This window comes from Rhipicephalus microplus, chromosome 1 (assembly GCF_043290135.1).
Source record: "Rhipicephalus microplus isolate Deutch F79 chromosome 1, USDA_Rmic, whole genome shotgun sequence".
In the NCBI taxonomy this organism is placed as follows: Eukaryota; Metazoa; Arthropoda; class Arachnida; order Ixodida; family Ixodidae; genus Rhipicephalus; species Rhipicephalus microplus.
Window position 1 is genome coordinate 181,638,984 of NC_134700.1, and position 17,598 is coordinate 181,656,581.

The following is a 17,598-nucleotide window of genomic DNA, read 5'->3' on the forward strand; positions in this document are numbered from 1 at the left end:
ATCATTTACTCCGTGGATATTCTGCGATTTTTGTTGGTGAAAACTATTAGCCAGTGCAAGAGTCTGCTGTCTGAGCAAATAAGCAATCACAATGAATGTGTATCTTTTTTCTTCTTTGTAACCTCCCTGCCGGAACGCCTCCAAACAAAGCGGGGTTATGCATGAATAAATAATGAATAAAGAATAAAGAAACACGGCCCTTTCATTTTCCGTGCTCTACAGTGTTATTTCATAAGGCTTTTGGACTTGTACAGATAATGAGATGCACACCATGCAAATATTTGAGATTGTTTACTTCGCTCTCACATTCGCTCAAAATATCTTTACTGCTAAATTTAGAAACACAGGTCACATCATGACAGAATAAGTTTTACCTGTTTCTGTTCAAAATGAGTGTGTTGTAATATACCCTCATCAATATAATGAATGATACAGCCAAGTGAACTTGCAGAACATAGACGCACTGGTACATTTTTCGAAAATTTACAATCAAGAATATTACATTGGTATTAACCATATAGTCCATCCAGCTTTGTCCTCTGAAAAATGTCACTAAAACGAATTCATTAAAATGCCAATATCAATGTTATATCCACGCTACCTTCCTTATATACAGTGTTCCCATTTACATTCTTCTTAGTCATGCATCAGAAGTCAATTCACGCTTTTACCAGATTAACCACGGCTATTTATCCATCTTACTACCCAACCGCCGCCTCCAAGGAACTGCTCATATTTGCGCGCGCTTTGATGCTTTGTCACTGTACCTACCTCAAGTGAGCGAAGATTGCGTCATGACTGAAAGCAAACTCGTGGGCCAAAATCCTCGCAAGGTATTGTTGGAAACACTTTATTTATTGAGCCTATCTATTTATTATTTGTTGAACCTAGTCCCAAATGATAACGTTTAAAACATGATAGGCATTCCGTGCGCCTCGCTGAGGTGTCGAATGAAAATTAAGTCCATCAATGTAGGAAAAAGTAACAAGCAACAGGAGTACACGTAGCTAAAAACAAAGCGAATCTGAATGTCAAGCACATGCATTATCGCCGTGTAGTAACGACGCCGCATTGAGCGAAGAACGTCAATATCATCGGCGATGAGGCACGGCATGTAACGTATATGTCATCAAATGAAAGCGCTCCGTGTTCAATCATAGAAGGAACACTTGGTCACTGGATTCATCTTGGAGCCCTCGGGGCAACTGAAGGCCTTGGCGAACGGGGCGAAGTTCATCACCGCCTTGTTGCAGTCTCCGCCGTAGAGATTGTCGGCCGGCGTCGTGGCGCAAGTGGAGAGGCAGGCGGTGATGAAGAACACCTTCTCCTCCGTCAACTCCTGCGAAACAATGCCGCAGAATTTTAGGTTCTTGACTTCGTAGTAACTTGCAACCGAAGTAACGTTTTGCACTTCTCATTTACTGATATGTTGTAACAAGCACGGCTTCTACTCACAATTACGTTGTTCATAACACCTAACCAATTAACCGTCACAGATCAACACTTGTCCCGCTCAGTCCTCAACGAATCCCGTTATGTTAGAAGAGACAAAAAAAAACGACAGGTCTGCGCAGCCACTGTGAAAACAGGTGTAGTGGCATTTCGGGAGCTCGTTGTAAACGTTCCTGGGCTGACTACTACGACAGCAAGCTTAGGCTATGCATAATAACTTTTGGGAAGCAGGCAATACCCACTATGCCATTATTCAACGCGTGCTGTAAAGAAGCAAAGGTACCCGCTTGACATCTGTATAGCGTTATGTGTACTTTGTTGATTCTGTGGCTTAAAACATAGAGTGGCTGGGAAGCTTTGATCCTGCTACTTGTGAATTCACATTACAGGATGCCTAGTTGGTATTTGTTGCCCGACATGAATACTGTAAAAAATATTTTGACCAAGAAAGTCCAAGAACTGGCGTAACTCTTTGGTATCGGAGGGCCTAGGTTCGAGTATTCGTGCGATTCTGAATACTTTTTAAAACGTGCAAGTGTTTTATGATGAGGTCCATCACGACGTTAGTGATTCATATTTGTTACGAATATGATGGTCATAACATAACGCTATCAACTGAAAAAGAAAAGAAATTGAGCAGATCTCACGTACCATGAGAATCGATGTTATGCGAAGCATATAGAGGGAATATGATGGGGATGTAATTTTTATAGAGTGAAGCGCTGCAAATGACACTAACGATATGGAGAAATGCGTGAGCAAACATATGTTCAACAGTCACATGTTTTATATAACCAGTTGTTCAAAGTTGCCTAACGACGTCGAAAGAACGTGGGTGTTACACCAGACGAACACTATAATTACGCGAGTTCTAGTTAAAGTACAATAACTATATAATTAAACCTCATCAACGAAAATTAAAATAGTGAGTACTCGAGTGTGCTGCAGTAGTAAGAATTCGTCATCTATAACGTCATTCCTCTTTAAGAAAAATATTGCCACGTCGTAACTGGGGCACCGTGAATATCCGCCTAGCTGCATACTAATCCGCCCCAGTTTGAGCTGCTCACATTTAGCTGCTCAATTCTTTATAATCTAAGCCCTATAGGTTGCCATGAATTGGCCTAAATGTGAGCCGCTTTACTCGGTGATGATACTGTAAAATATGACGGCTGAAGCAAATAAGCAAATGCAAGCAAAGTGTACTGATGACCCAATTTTACGATTCGTTTGTCACTTCCCGCGTAGCCTGGATACCCTAATTGGGTCACAGCTGCAAGAATATTCGTCCTAAGATTCAAAAGGCGCTGCGCGAATTGCCACCCACCTCGGACAGTTGGGTCTCGTCTTCACCGTAGTGCAGCTTGAATGCTTCGTAGGCCACTTCCATTGCTGGAACCTCTGGGAAGATGCTCACGTTGTCGGGCAGACAACCCAGAATGCGCTGCTCAAAAGTGTCCAGCACGTCGTCACTCGCCCACGACGTCATCATCTCCCCTTGGGAATTGATCTGCGGGAAATGTTTTGCTTACACTACTAAACAAGTAGAAATTCGGCGACTTGTTAATCGCACAAAAACTCTTTGCCTGCGGGCATATAGTTAAAAAAAGATTCACCCCTTTTTAAATGCCGACACCATTTTTCCCACTGCCAAAAGAGCGTGACTTATGCATACGTGCGTACTCTATGCGCATTCATAATAAACGCAGAATAGGCCGGAAAAGGGTAATGTGTCCAACACCAGGGAAAGCTCAATTTCATTTTCATACGTGTTTATGTTTACTGCCAAGATATGAGATTCGCATGATCCGCGTGAATGTTTAGGATACCATGCTACAAGATAAAACTACGATTACATCTCAGTCGAGGGGCATTTTTCTTCATGCCTTTACAACCTAGTTTATATGCAACCTGCTGCATGCCTTTGCAACCTACTTCACTCAAGTCATTCATGCCTTTGCAATCTCCTTTACTCAAGTCATGGCTTAGCAATCTTCTTCCCTCAAGTAATGCCTTTGCAATCTTCTTAAGTTTCAACTTGTTTATTGCTTTCAAAAAGTCACTCAAGTCATGTCTTTCCAACCTCCTTATTCAAGTCATGACCAAAAGAGTTCGCGGGACGGGAAGCCATTCGGTCAGGGCTTTTTTTACACATCATAAAGCAACATTTAAATGATTAGCAAATATCGCGCGGGCCAAAATATGCCATGAAGAGACAAGTGCGCCCTTGCACAATGTAAACATGCTGCCGTAGGACTTTTGCGGTTTAGGGCTATAAAAGAGACATTGCAGAGCATACAACGAGCCGCTTCAGATGGTTTCGCATTCTCACTTAGGTTCCCCACCTTTCTTTGCCCCTAAGAGGAGTAGGCTTAGCGTAGTTGTGGGTGTCATGTTATGGACGTAGGCCGGCAATTAGTATCTTTCTCTAATTCACGTTACCGTGTCCAACAAAGAATTCTTACCTAGAACTCTAGCGATTGTCACTCTATCAGACATATTTTGATTCCTTTAATATTTCGACACACAGAAAAAATTACGCTGACGTAAGCCTCTACTGCACTCTCATAAAGTGACCTTATTGAAATATTATGAAGTGCATGGCTGTACACTTCGATGTACAGTTTTGCGTAAAATTTTGTTACATTGAAACAACATTTGTTACTTCACCGTTTATTTCATGAGAATGCTGTGACAACACTGATAGTGTGACAGTGTGCCCTATATTCGTCCCCACAGTAGTAGCTGAAAAGAGTATGGAATGATCCGCTCGCTTAAGAACATAGCCAATAACTTCTCTATACGCCTTCTCAGTATAGTGAATGTGTCTCACTTCACATTTATCTCATACTCACCGTGATTCCCTTGTTGTCAATGGCACCCATGAGCGCACGAGCGTACATATACAGGACGCCACCGTGCAACATGGCATGGGTGCCGTCGGGATAGTAAAGGGGTGGTGCCAGCGCTCCTAGGGAGAGGGACAGACGGTTGAGCATGTCTACGTAGTTCACGTAGGGTAACTGGGCATTGTCTCCCAGTGCCAACTCCTCAGCGGCCGCTTCGGATCCGAACAGTTGGCGTTGGCTGCGTCGCGTCTCAATCCAGAACTTCGTGAAGGAGGAAGCTCTATCGGGGAAGCTTTTGTAGACATTCTCTAGCGCATTAGCTGTCAGAAACTTCTCCGAAGGCCAAAGGACAGTGTGCACGTTGCTGAGCTTCTCCACAGCCGCATTTTTTATCTTGGTGTCCATCCAATCACTTGCCGTCGTTTTGTTCGAAGCCACCTGCAACGGGAAAACAATATCGTTCGGTCTTTACGTGGGGAGGGGGAACCAGTGGGATAGTTTTGACAAACTAAGGTTCTTTGTAAATCAAGTTAATAATAGTAAATGGTTGTTGTTGCGTGTTATTCCATTAAACTGCGGCCGCTGTCATCGGGAAGCTATCTAGTCAAAACATCTTTCTCAGCGCGACGCCACTGCCGTTTATATACAACGAGGAGTCTCTTCGTATATTTGAGAGGCCGACACTATTTTCGCTACAACGGGCATCACTGTGCTTTATGAACAAACAGCTACAAATCTACGCGTAAATTTTTGTATGTGCTGCACTAGTATTGCCGGATTCCACTTTTCTAGATGATCAGTGCTCGAATCGTGTCGAAAGTAACACTCGACTTTTTTTTTCAAAGGAGAGAACGCTAATAGAGAACTGACACGAGCTTTAAATATTTTCGGATATTCGCTTTAAAGGAAAGCACTAGCATCGAGGAACCTGAAAAAAAGTACTTTAGTTCTTGGGAATGCACCAATGAATGTGTAATGCCACTGTCTCAAAAAAGAAAATACTTTCAGTTTCGAATTGAGGCGGCGGCTGCTCAGTGACGTGTAATGGCAGTGATACGTCACGCGAGACAGAAACTCGCCTTATATTACAGGTAGAACTGTCAGACGTGCACGAAACCATTTACGAATAAATTGACGTTCCGTGACACCACAGTGACTTCTGCTACTAAGACTGCACGCAGGCCTCAGAGTTCGCGAACTCACTGTAACTGTGATGACTCATCGGGATATTGTCCATCGCGGGGAGGTAGGCTTACTAATGTTCAGCGACGAAAACCTTAAAATCAAGGTAAAATATTTTATGCGTGTTGTTAGACTCCGGTGTGTGGATAGACTTAAAGGGACACTAAAGCCAACTACGAAGTCGACGTTAATTGTTCAAATGTTGGTCCAGAAACCTCGTAGGGATACTTTCATGCCAAGGAAGCGCCTATATTTGAAATAAAATCACGTTTTAGTGCTCCTCATCGGGTTAGTGCACTTCAAATCACCCGGCTCAAGAAACAAACTGACCGGACCATCTCACGTCAATGTTGCTGTGCACAACGTTGCCCAGCTTCACTGCGCTAGTAGCAGCTGATCGAAAGCAGCGAGAGCTACAGCAGCAACAACGGTCATTGATTGATATCCCGCCATTGGCTTCGAGATTGCAGACGCTTTTGTTTGAACTGTGCCGTGTAACCACGCTAAAATCGAATTTTTGAACCACTCGCGCCTTTCCCCATAGTAACGTCTGGCGGTTCTTTTTTTCATGAATCAAACAGAAAGGAAGGAACAAGCAGCATTTTATTGCGTCTCTGTATGCACGGAAGCTTCTTTATATATATATATATATATATATATATATATATATATATATATATATATATATATATATATATAGCTTAGTTAGATCAATTACTAGTGATTAATTGTAGGTTGTCCGTCTGATGTCACCGGGATCATTTTTAACATGTCCTACTGCGGCGCTTGTGTTCTTGTGCATTTACCTTTATTTCTCGGTAAGTAGGGCATTGTTGATAATATTGTCGTCTTAGATGTCGTCATACATTGAGCTTTCACTCTGACATAAATTGTTATTTGACGCTAGTATCCCTTTAACGTTAAACACCAAAGAAACGAGGAACTCTCTTTTTACGACGTGTCAAAATAGTGTCAGTAGTCTATTAAGTGCCTTCTTGAACGGCACTTTGAGCGAAACGCTGGTAGGGATATCCACAAGGCCTTTGCTACAGTGAAGTCGTGTTGGGACAAACGGCGTCGCACTATCAAGTAACATGATGGCATTACAGATCAGTATGTACAAAAATGGTTTGATAATGGCGGCAGCACGAGCCACGAGAGGTGCGTGAAACTTCACAAACAAAACTGGGGAATCGACTGAGAAAGTGAATTGAAGCATGTACCCCACACTGCGGCTCGATATGTGTTGCCTGAAGACTTGTACCCCAGTGTCTAGCCTAACGCTTGCCAAAGTGTGCAGCACGCCTTTGTCTTCGAATGCACAGTTGCACAGTGTAACATGCTGTCTAATTTTTCTCCTTAGCTATCTCGGAAATTTCCCTCATAAAATTCCGGTATATACGCTTCCTCGTATATGATATCTCCCCGTGGCTGTTTCTTACACACTTACCTCCACGATGTGCTCCAAGTACTCGACGATATGGTGCCGTTCTAGGTCGGTGAAGTGCGCGACAGAGGCCATAGCAGCTACGAGGAGCTTGAAGCCAGGCTCGATTTGGACCGCACAGAAACGGGGCAGTTCCTCTTTGGCGCGTGTCTTGCTGCCATGAATCGCCTGCAAAAAGCCCGTCGGATAAGCCACTGCCGCATACGCATAAACAAATAGATATGACAGGTGGCGCAATAGAACTGTGTCGTTGAAATGCTCCAATATCGTCACGACATTTTCGATGAGAGACAGGTCATTCCACAGCAGCATTTCGTCCAACGTGACGGGAGGAGCGATTCCCAGCACGGCATTGAACACGTCTTTCATGTGTGCTGCGATGGGAAGAGACGTGATATTGTCAATATCGATGAGGTGGATCAGTGCCGGTGTGCGGGCTTTACAAGGACATGATGGTACCAAAGTGTTAAAAACGTAACGAAGTGTTTGTATTGTCAGCGCAGCTTTCTGGACGTCCGGCACCTTTCTCGTGTCGTTGGCGCACATCTTGAACAAAGCGGCGTAGACGCTTTCGAGGTACTGGTCGGGGATCTCGTTGAAGACAGCCTTCCAAAACAACATGAGATCGTTAGGCGCGAAAAATAAACACCGCTTGACCTTTCCCGGAATTTCTGGCAGGACCTTCAGGGTAAGCCATAGGTGCACGTTCCAGTTGAAAGACAAGTCGAAGAGCACCATCGCCGGGGTAACATTTTCTGGCGGTTGTTCTGGCCACATGATTCCTCGCTCCTTCATAAATTCTTTCATAAGGCTCACTTGGGACTTTCCTGGCATCATGCAGCTCTTGAACATCGCGTCGACTTTCATGCCGACGGGAAAACGTGCCACGCCCGCCTCCAGTGTTGTTGGGAGCTTGTACAGCCAGGCCAAGTGCATATCCGTCATCTGGGAGCGTGACAACAGGAACTCTTTGCGAGATGCCCAGCCTCCGCAGACGTGAGCGCCGAAATCGTCGCAAGGATCCACACTTTTGTCCAGCTGACCTTCGATGCGACGCCTGCAAGTGAGAAGAAAAGAGGTGTCAATAATATTTATTATTACAAGCGGCAAACTTGCTTCTATCAATGCCGATTGTGAAAAGCCATTGATCCCAACGTTAAGCGGTGTATGTTTCACACGCTGTCACAAATTCTCTGTAGTGAAGTCCACGTTCTAACGCCATAGGCGTGTATACGACGAGGCCGCGAGGGTACACTCGCCCATTCGCCAACACCAGTAACACAAAACCAACAGACACGACCAATCTGCTAGGTACATGCATCACTCACCATGCGACACAGCAAGTTTTGGTACTTCACCCACGTATACGGTCATCCTTACCAGCTTTCTCGAAGTGTGTCTCTTTGTTTTCGAAGTTTCTAGTTTCTTAAGCCTTTAGCTCCGTTGATACTGGATCGCTAATCGAAAAGTGCCTCTTTGCCTTTTCGACTGCATGCTAAATGTCACAAATAATGGCATTAGGCTCGAACGTCATCAGTGCAGTGGAGAGTTAAACTATAGAGAAGTTGGACAACTCCGTCAGATCTTCTTCACACAGATAACAGCATTCCTTTCTCTTGCTAATTTTGTCACTCGAAAGGTAAACTGCTGCGACGGCTCTGTCACGATGGCAATGCATGACTACGGCTGGACAGTTAAAGAAAATGATCGAAAAAACAAAGTGTCCGTTTTTGTTTACAAGCTAGCATATTAAGCGTGAACCGATGCCTAATTTTTTGTGCATACTCAAACTTTCTTTAAGCATGTGTATATTGTTGAACGCAGCTCCGGTTTAACAATGAAATAGCTTGACCCTGGAACGAGAAGCCAACGTAAACAATGAGGATAAGCGCTAAATTTCGCTGAATGCACTTAGTTGTTAAAACAAACAAAAGAAGAATGAGAAGTCTTACTTGTGTTCCTCGCAGCCTTTCGTGGTACAAAACCTCTCGCGCTGCGCATTTCCACGGGCTCGCAGAAAAACTACGAATCCCAGGACGACAATTATGACAAACAGTACCAGCAGCACCTTCACAATGCGCCGCAGATCCAGGCCAGCCTTTTGTTCCTGCGTTATTAAATGCGAAGCAATCCCTGAAGTACCGAAAACGCTTTAGAATCTATCTATCTATCTATCTATCTATCTATCTATCTATCTATCTATCTATCTATCTATCTATCTATCTATCTATCTATCTATCTATCTATCTATCTATCTATCTATCTATCTATCTATCTATCTATCTATCTATCTATCTATCTATCTATCTATCTATCTATCTATCTATCTATCTATCTATCTATCTATCTATCTATCTATCTATCTATCTATCTATCTATCTATCTATCTATCTATCTGTCTATCTGTCTGTCTGTCTGTCTGTCTGTCTGTCTGTCTGTCTGTCTGTCTGTCTGTCTGTCTGTCTGTCTGTCTGTCTATCTATCTATCTATCTATCTATCTATCTATCTATCTATCTATCTATCTATCTATCTATCTATCTATCTATCTATCTATCTATCTATCTATCTATCTATCTATCTATCTATCTATCACTGAACAAAAAAAATGAACACGGGAAAAAATAAGAATGAACAGTACAGACTACTCTAAACAATTACAAATTACAACTGTAGATCTAGTCGAAGAGCCAAGAAATAAAACAGAATAAAAACACCACAGGCTAACAGGGAAGAGTGCATATTAGACACAGATCTGAGAATTGAAACATCGAGTGGCATACAAGTCAAAACGTACATTCAATGAAAAGGTGCGCCATTATTCTACAATGCTGCAACTTACTGATCCAAAAACTTACTGCAACTTACTGATCCAAAGACTAGCTTACTGCTGCTTGGTGTTATTGCAGTTATGAAAGCGACCAGCAGAAAATTGCTAACGAAGTCGCATGTCATTCTTTCGACCCTAGTTATGTTGTCAGAAATTATTGGGAGGCTTTTACTGTATGTCATGTTTCAGGAGTGGATTATTCCTCTTTAAGCGTTACCTATGGCTCTATCTAGTAATTAAACTCATATGGGAGGTATGAAGTCAATGGCTGAGAACGACACCAAGTTGCCTTCAATTTTGTCATAAGAAACAATGCATAGTGCAAAGCTTATTATTTATAGCAGCGTTTCTTTTTTTATGTGAGGTGAAGTGGTTTCACCTGAGAACAATCTAGCCTCGACTAAGCTCCATGGCATCCAGAGCCAACGTATTCAGAGCCTTCTGAGATGCACGCAGTTACAAGTGCGCAGTTTTTTGTTTTTTTTTCATCTCTGAAAGTAACGTTCATTCAAGAGTATTTTTCAACGCTGAATTTTATCTCATTCTGTACATTCCGCGCTTTTTCGGTTTGTTGGGACAATAAAATATGAGAAGTGTTTATATTTCATAGAAAATGATTATGGTGTCCATGTTTCCTTTCTTATTTCCTGCAGTTGCTTGTTGACTAAGTCAGGCTCGCATCTTCCGTGAAGGTAGGCGCTTTGCTTTTGTACTACTGATTGGATCTAAGTGTATTTTTGAGAAACAACTTCTGATATTCCAAAAGTGCTTTTATTATAGCCGCACACCAAACAATGTAAGTGTAAGGAAACTTTAACAACCACAAGAACAGTTCGTAGCGGGACAGCCTTCCCGTGTGAAGGAAATTTACTAAAGTGTGTGAAAAGTCTGGAGTGCACACGACAAAAAACAAACATTTATCGAAAACCTACCACTGTTTCTTTAAAGTGACAAACATGCAATCATTTCATTCCGCAAGTACTGACATATGTGGCAGAAACCTGGAAGGAACGGAGTAACTTGAAAAGTAAAGGGCCCTTAAACATCCTGTGGCAAAAAAATCGAAGGTGTTCTTCTGTTCTCGCATTTATTTGTCACAGGCGCAGTTCGTGACGCAATAATAGGGATTCAAGCGACGTCATTACTGTACTTGCCGTTCATTGGTGCAAATACGTCAAATATCAGTTGTGAAATTTTCAATGCGAAGCATTTCTATGCGTACTGCAAGCACTTCTGGTATCTATCTATCTATCTATCTATCTATCTATCTATCTATCTATCTATCTATCTATCTATCTATCTATCTATCTATCTATCTATCTATCTATCTATCTATCTATCTATCTATCTATCTATCTATCTATCTATCTATCTATCTATCTATCTATCTGTCTGTCTGTCTGTCTGTCTATCTATCTATCTATCTATCTATCTATCTATCTATCTATCTATCTATCTATCTATCTATCTATCTATCTATCTATCTATCTATCTATCTATCTATCTATCTATCTATCTATCTATCTATCTATCTATGTATGTATCTATCTATCTATCTATGTATGTATCTATCTATCTATCTATCTATGTATGTATCTGTCTGTCTGTCTGTCTGTCTGTCTGTCTGTTTGTCTGTCTGTCTGTCTGTCTGTTATTTCACAAATGAGATTATTACAAGCCCCGCCGGAGTATTTGGCGCAAGTATTCTGGGAGAGAAGCAGAAGAGGAAGACGGAGAAAGCGTGCTGGTTCAGGATGATGATAGCTTTGGGTCATGCCATTTTAAGCCGAGCTAGAACAACGTTGCTGTTGAAAGCATAAGCGTCAGGTCTCAACAAGAGAATCATAAAATTCATGTGATGTACAGCATAACTTACATGCCAAGATATTCGTGCTTTCGCGGTAGTTTCGCGAGCTTGATATATACGAAATCAGTATGTCATGCCGAAATTGTACGGCGAGCATAAGTTGCACGAATTAGCGTGAAAATCACAAAACGAATGTCATGCACTTCACTATTTCTATGACACGCTTATCGCGAAGTTGTGGCAGTTTCTCTAGCTTGATAATTATCAATATTGGCATGGCGTGACATGATTATACATAGGGAGCATAACCGACACGTGGTGACAGGAAAATCGTGAAATGCATGTAATGTACGCTCATAGATCGCTCAAGGTTGTTTCGCACGCTTCATGTATACGAAAGCTAGTATTAGGTGACGTAAATTAAGAAATATTAAGAAAACTCTGAAACACACATATCGCATGAATTTCATGGCATGGTGCACTCGTGAGTCGTGACCATATTGCTATCTTGCTACATATCAAAATTTGGAAGACCTAACATGCGTTATGGCGAACGTAAACGACAGGTAGGTTGAAAATCAATGCGTGCATTAATGTAAACTGTGATTTACATTACGCGCTCAAAGCGCAGTCGCGATTGTTTTATTACCTTTTGTGAAAAAAATTGTTACAGCATGATAGGAGTGTATGAAGAGCATAAATAACAAGCTATGCATGGTATGCATAACAATATACGCTTCATTAACATGACATACACCAGGGTGAACACGTGGGCGTACATGACAAACATTATAGTGAAAGAAATATCACAACATGAACATGAATGCTTTGATTTTCCCCTAAGACAAGCAATGCAGTGCATTCAGCTCCTCGCTGAATGCTTCGTGTTACATGGCTTTCCACACTGCGCGAAACCTTTCGTTTTTTTTTAAACAAGGTTTTGTTTTATGCCGGGGTCCAACAAGGCTTTAGTGCGGGGTTTCCGTCACGGAAATCACGTCGGAATAATTTACACGATTTGATGTCAATAAAAAAGTATTGTCAGCGGAAGTCGAACCCATGACCTTGTTCCATACGGCAGCAGATGCCGGGCACGCCATCTACAGGGTCAAAGTTTGACATATGTCTGTCACTGTCTTCTCATAGTGCTCTAGGTAAAGTTAAATAATGCATCATGGCCGTGACATTTGCGATTAGCTCCTTCAATGCGTAGTTGCTACGCATCCATCTCAGTGGGCGCGTTCCAAATAGAAGTGCCTTTTGCAGACGCCTTAACAGATTGCCAAGGATCGACTTCCCTCATAGTGTCCATTCATACCAGAAATAGCTCCGTGACGATAGACTGCTTCACCTGGCTGCAACGCCGCCTTCCTCGCTTACGCTCGCCCCGAAAAACACGCAGCCGACCAACACGTGTGGCGCTTCCATCTAGCCCAGCCATGGTGACCAATAGCTATAACAAGCCTCGAGTAGGCGACCTTAGCCCAAGTGCTGTGATCAATCAACGACGCTCTTCTGGCTGTCCCACCGATTTCTCTTATTGTAGTCTCCATGCAGCTATTACAAGGGTTTGTTTAGTCATCGTCAAGACTCGCTCGCTGGATTTCGTGCCGACCGGTTGTGCCCCCGCGATCTCCTACGACAGTGCAGCTCTGGCTCACTGGGCTCCCTCTACGCCATCTCCTGCCTCTGACATGAGCTCTCGCTGTGTGGTGCCCCGTCCTCGGACTCCTGCGACCGTGTCCATCTCTCCTATTTCCTCTTTACTTTCGTCGTTCGCTGTCCCTGCGCTTCGCTCGCTCCTTCCTCTCTTTATCTATTTGCCTTTTAATCGTATCCTTTTAATTCCTCATTTACCCCCCCCCCCCCTTCGTGAGCTACTGTTGAGGTGTCGCACTCTGTTGCAGACAGTTAGGGGGCTCACTTTTTTCTTCTTTTCTCTTAAAGAACCACATAAGTCATGGTTAACGTTAGTCGTCGGAATGAAGGGGTATCCTCAAGCGCCAACTTCCATGTTAAATGGTTGTATAGCCGTCAAGCAGCTGTCAAGCAAACAAAAAACATCGGGAAAGCTCTCTTATATCGATGTACAGTAAAGGTCCAACTACTTCTGAAAGGACATGTTTTGCTTTCGTGTTATAGAAATTCCCGTGATGGAGAGGTTTTTTTGTATACCGACTGCTACGAGTTATTCCTTGAAATAACCGCGTCACGTTACCAAAAATGTGGCTGCAGCAGATAATGTTGACTCTGACGTAATTGTTCGAGTAAAAATTATACCGATTTGGCGCGAGCCATATGCAGTGGAAGCGAAATGACATGCATTACTTAGTCCCGAATTTAAGCCTTCCACTCCGCGAGCATTGTAGTTTAGTGTGAAGAGGTATTGTGAATGTTTATAAAACGTTCCACCTCGAGTGCGACTTCCAAATTGACGTCCTGCAAAAATGTTACTAGGTATGTGTGAGCAACATTTGTTTTCTACGCAGATCGCCTCGACCTGAAAGTGGCGGGCAAAATATCATTAGGCTCTTTCAGCAAGTTACGGAAATACGGTAGGGAAATACGGTACGGTATTATTATACCGTTCCTCCTTTCCTGCCCCTTACATTTAACCCAGTCAAGGTACAACCACGACAACAACAACAAAAAAACTCTTTCAAAGATCACTGTGGGGTTCACCTCGTTGCGGCCTGTCAACCTACGGGTTGTTGACGGGGACCTAGCGTCCGGGGGAAGCACTGTCAGTGCAAAAGAGAAACGCTACCATACTGCCTTACCAGATTTGCATGCCGTATTTCCGTAACTCGCTAAAAGGCCATATTTATTGACACCTTTCCTTTCTTTTCTTTCTCTCTCTCTTTTTTAATACATGAGGGATCCTAAAATGAGGCAAGGCAGTGAATTCCTGCAGCGTGTTTTGAAGAGTATTTGTGGCGCTCACGTACTTTGGCTGTAGTGTGGACGGGCGAACGCGTTTAGAGTCAGAAGTCAGGAAATAGAGACTCTGTGCAAAACACTCTTGAAGGAAAGTTAACTTACAGGTGTTCTTAGCGTGTGCGCTAAGGTTCCCTCATTATTTAGCAAAGTGTCGATTGCTAACGCACAAAGTGAGTATTCAGTCACAAGAATCATTAGAGACCACGGACTGTGACTACTTCATTAAGAACCGAAAGATAACCGGACTGATTATAAAAGACCGAGTGTTGCTCTGAAAGAAATGGCGACGAGAAAATCCTACCATAAGGGGTGTTTCGAACGTCTCGCATTAGACGCGCAGAGTTTAAACACAGAAATATTATCGTGATATGAAAAACATTCACTTTTATCGATCTGGGTGCCCCCGTCCATCAGGCTTGCTACGGCTATTACCTCGTTCCTCAGTAATACTCAAAGATACGTTTCTTTATTCTCTGAAGCAAAAACATTGACAGTTTTTTTTTCTGCAGTTAAAATTTTATTAAGGGCAAGCTGTACAGGTGGCACATAAAACGCATCTAAAACGCAAGGAAATGGAACGGGCGGCCAAATACAATTGTCGTCTTTCATGTTGTATTTGAGCCAACACAGTACTCCGATACACAGCCTAAATTGAGTACACAGCTTAAATTGAGGACGACGCAGCGAGCAATGGAAAGAAAAATGGTAAGTGTAACCTTAAGAGACAAGGAGAGAGCAGAGTGGCTTAGGGAACAAACGGGGGTTAAGGATATCATAGCTGAAATCAAGAAGAACAAATGGACATGGGCCGGGCATGTAGCGCATAGACAGGACCGCTGGCCGTTAAGGGTAACTAACTGGATTCCCAGAGAAGGCAAGCGGGTTAGGGGGAGACAGAAGGTTACGTGGGCAGATGAGATTAAGAAGTTTGCGGCTATAAATTGGCAGCAGCAAGCACAGGACCGGGCTAACTGGTGGAACATGGGAGAGGCCCTTGTCCTGCAGTGCACGTAGTCAGGCTGATGATGATGATGATGAGTACCCCGATTCTCCATTGGTAACAATTAGTCAGAAAATATTTTTGCACAAAGCTTACCTTACAAGAGGGTTTCTCGGCACGAACGTCGAGCAATGCGATCAAGGCGTTCAGCGATTGCGTACCCCTCTTGCCCTTGTTAGCAGAGGTTCTTGGCGCAGCGGTATCGCTTGAAGATGAAGCAGGATGTTCGGATGACCCAGGTAGAGATGTAAAAGCTGTAGCCTTGGGGTTCTCGGAAGTTGCTGGGTGGGCAAGTTCCAGGTCGCCTGGCTTAGCGGGACCGTCTGCTGTGGCCTTGGATCCGGCGGCACTTGGGACGTCGTCTTTTTGGACCCCTCCCTTCACTACCTTCTCGTCTGCCTGCACGCCCAGTTTTTTTTAATTGGAAACGCCGTCAATATATCGAAGTGCTGCCACACGTTCAAGTAAAATTCATCACAAATTAACAATAAGCTTTGTTCGTCATTGCACCTTACCGACTAATGTAGCGATTTGGGCAGGAACGAAAGCGGCAGCCTTTTTTGTTGTTGTTGTTGGAGACTACCACGGCACCGACGAGGAGCGGGTGACAGGATACCTGGCGCAATCAACGTACACACTTTTTCCGTAGTGCTTCACAACACCCACGGGGGGGGGGGGGAGTTCTGGAATTGCTTGAAGGTCGCAGGTGTGGTTCCTGCCCACGGAAAGTTATCTTTTCACCCTCTTTTCTTTCTTCACGTTGACGATGCAATTTGGTCTAATAACTTCCCTTTTACTTTCCTTGGCATTATTGTCTCTTATATCGCATTAATATTGAGTCAAAACACGGAAAAACGAGCTGTTAAGTATACACTTCTTCCCCCCCCATATATATATATATATATATATATATATATATATATATATATATATATATATATATATATATACATATATATATATATATATATATATATATATATATATATATATATATATATATATATATATATATATATATATATATATATATATATATATATATATATATTTAAGGCTACCGCTTGATTCCTGGGCACGCTGGCCGCACTGAACTGCCTAGTTATTACTCTCTAATGACTACCCCATTACTGCAGTGAATAATGTTCGTTTGAAAAGAGTTTAGCACTGGTTGCCGAGTTTCTAACCTTGTGCCAGGATCAAAGGAAGCCTCCCGAGAAATTAAGACGTTGAGCTCACGAGAAATCCTCCTGCCGAAACGTGTGCTCCAACGATATTCTCTCCACGTTCCCTTTTAACTTCTGTCTTGTTTTTTTAACTCTCACTTCTACGATACGACAGCTTTCATAAGAAAATAAGAATTCAAGGTGCTGACCTGGGTGTCTTGAGTCATCGACGACTTCGATGCACTAATTGATACCGGAGCTTGTGACCCGCGCTCAGCTTTGCTCTGCCTGTGGAGGCGCTGCCGATTCTTGCGTCGGACCGGAGTGAGCTTATGGTGCGAGGCGGCAAGTTTGGGGTTCGCCAGGGCCCCGTCCGTCACTGAGCCCGCCGCTGAGCCCGTCACTGAGCTCGTCACCGAGCCCGTCACAGAGCCCGTCGCTGAGCCCGTCGCTGAGCTCGATGCTGAGCCCATCGACGAAGCCGCAGTTGTCTCGCTTTTCGCCGAGGACTGCTTGCGCGTTGATTTCACCGACGACGCCATAACGGCTGATTGCGTTCTTGGCTATGCCAGAAAAAAGCGAGAGCCGATGAAGAACGTAGGCGACCCGAGCGACGAAACGTCTTCTTCTTTCGCGCGTGCCTTCTTCCCGTGCTGCTCCTTCTATGGCGATAGCGATGGCGATATGGCTTTACTCTTTGGATCGAGTTGCCTGCGCACCATGCATTGCGTTGCCTGAGCAACTACAAAAAGAAAACATGACTCATACCTACTGTGGGGTAGTGAGTGAGTGAGTGCATGGTGAAACAACTTTATTCGGTCCACAATGTATCCGAGTAATCTCATCGTCACCTAGGCAAAGATCTGCGCTCTCTATGAAGAACTGGTGTCCCAGACTCCCTGTCCTATCCAGCCGCCTCCACCACAC

The 17,598-nt window shown here is 43.4% G+C and overlaps 1 protein-coding gene across 1 annotated transcript; it reads right to left on the reverse strand.

Moving 5' to 3' along the window:
- Positions 1-274: 274 nt before the first annotated feature.
- On the reverse strand, positions 275-17,213 carry LOC119178544 (endothelin-converting enzyme-like 1). The gene is made up of 7 exons (XM_037429751.2): positions 16,881-17,213; positions 15,602-15,904; positions 8,883-9,037; positions 6,934-7,987; positions 4,308-4,739; positions 2,780-2,962; positions 275-1,339 (listed from the first exon to the last, which is right to left on the reverse strand). Exons 1-7 carry the CDS (start codon positions 17,211-17,213, stop codon positions 1,151-1,153), a joined length of 2,649 nt encoding a protein of 882 aa, XP_037285648.2. The 3' UTR covers positions 275-1,150.
- Positions 17,214-17,598: the final 385 nt, after the last annotated feature.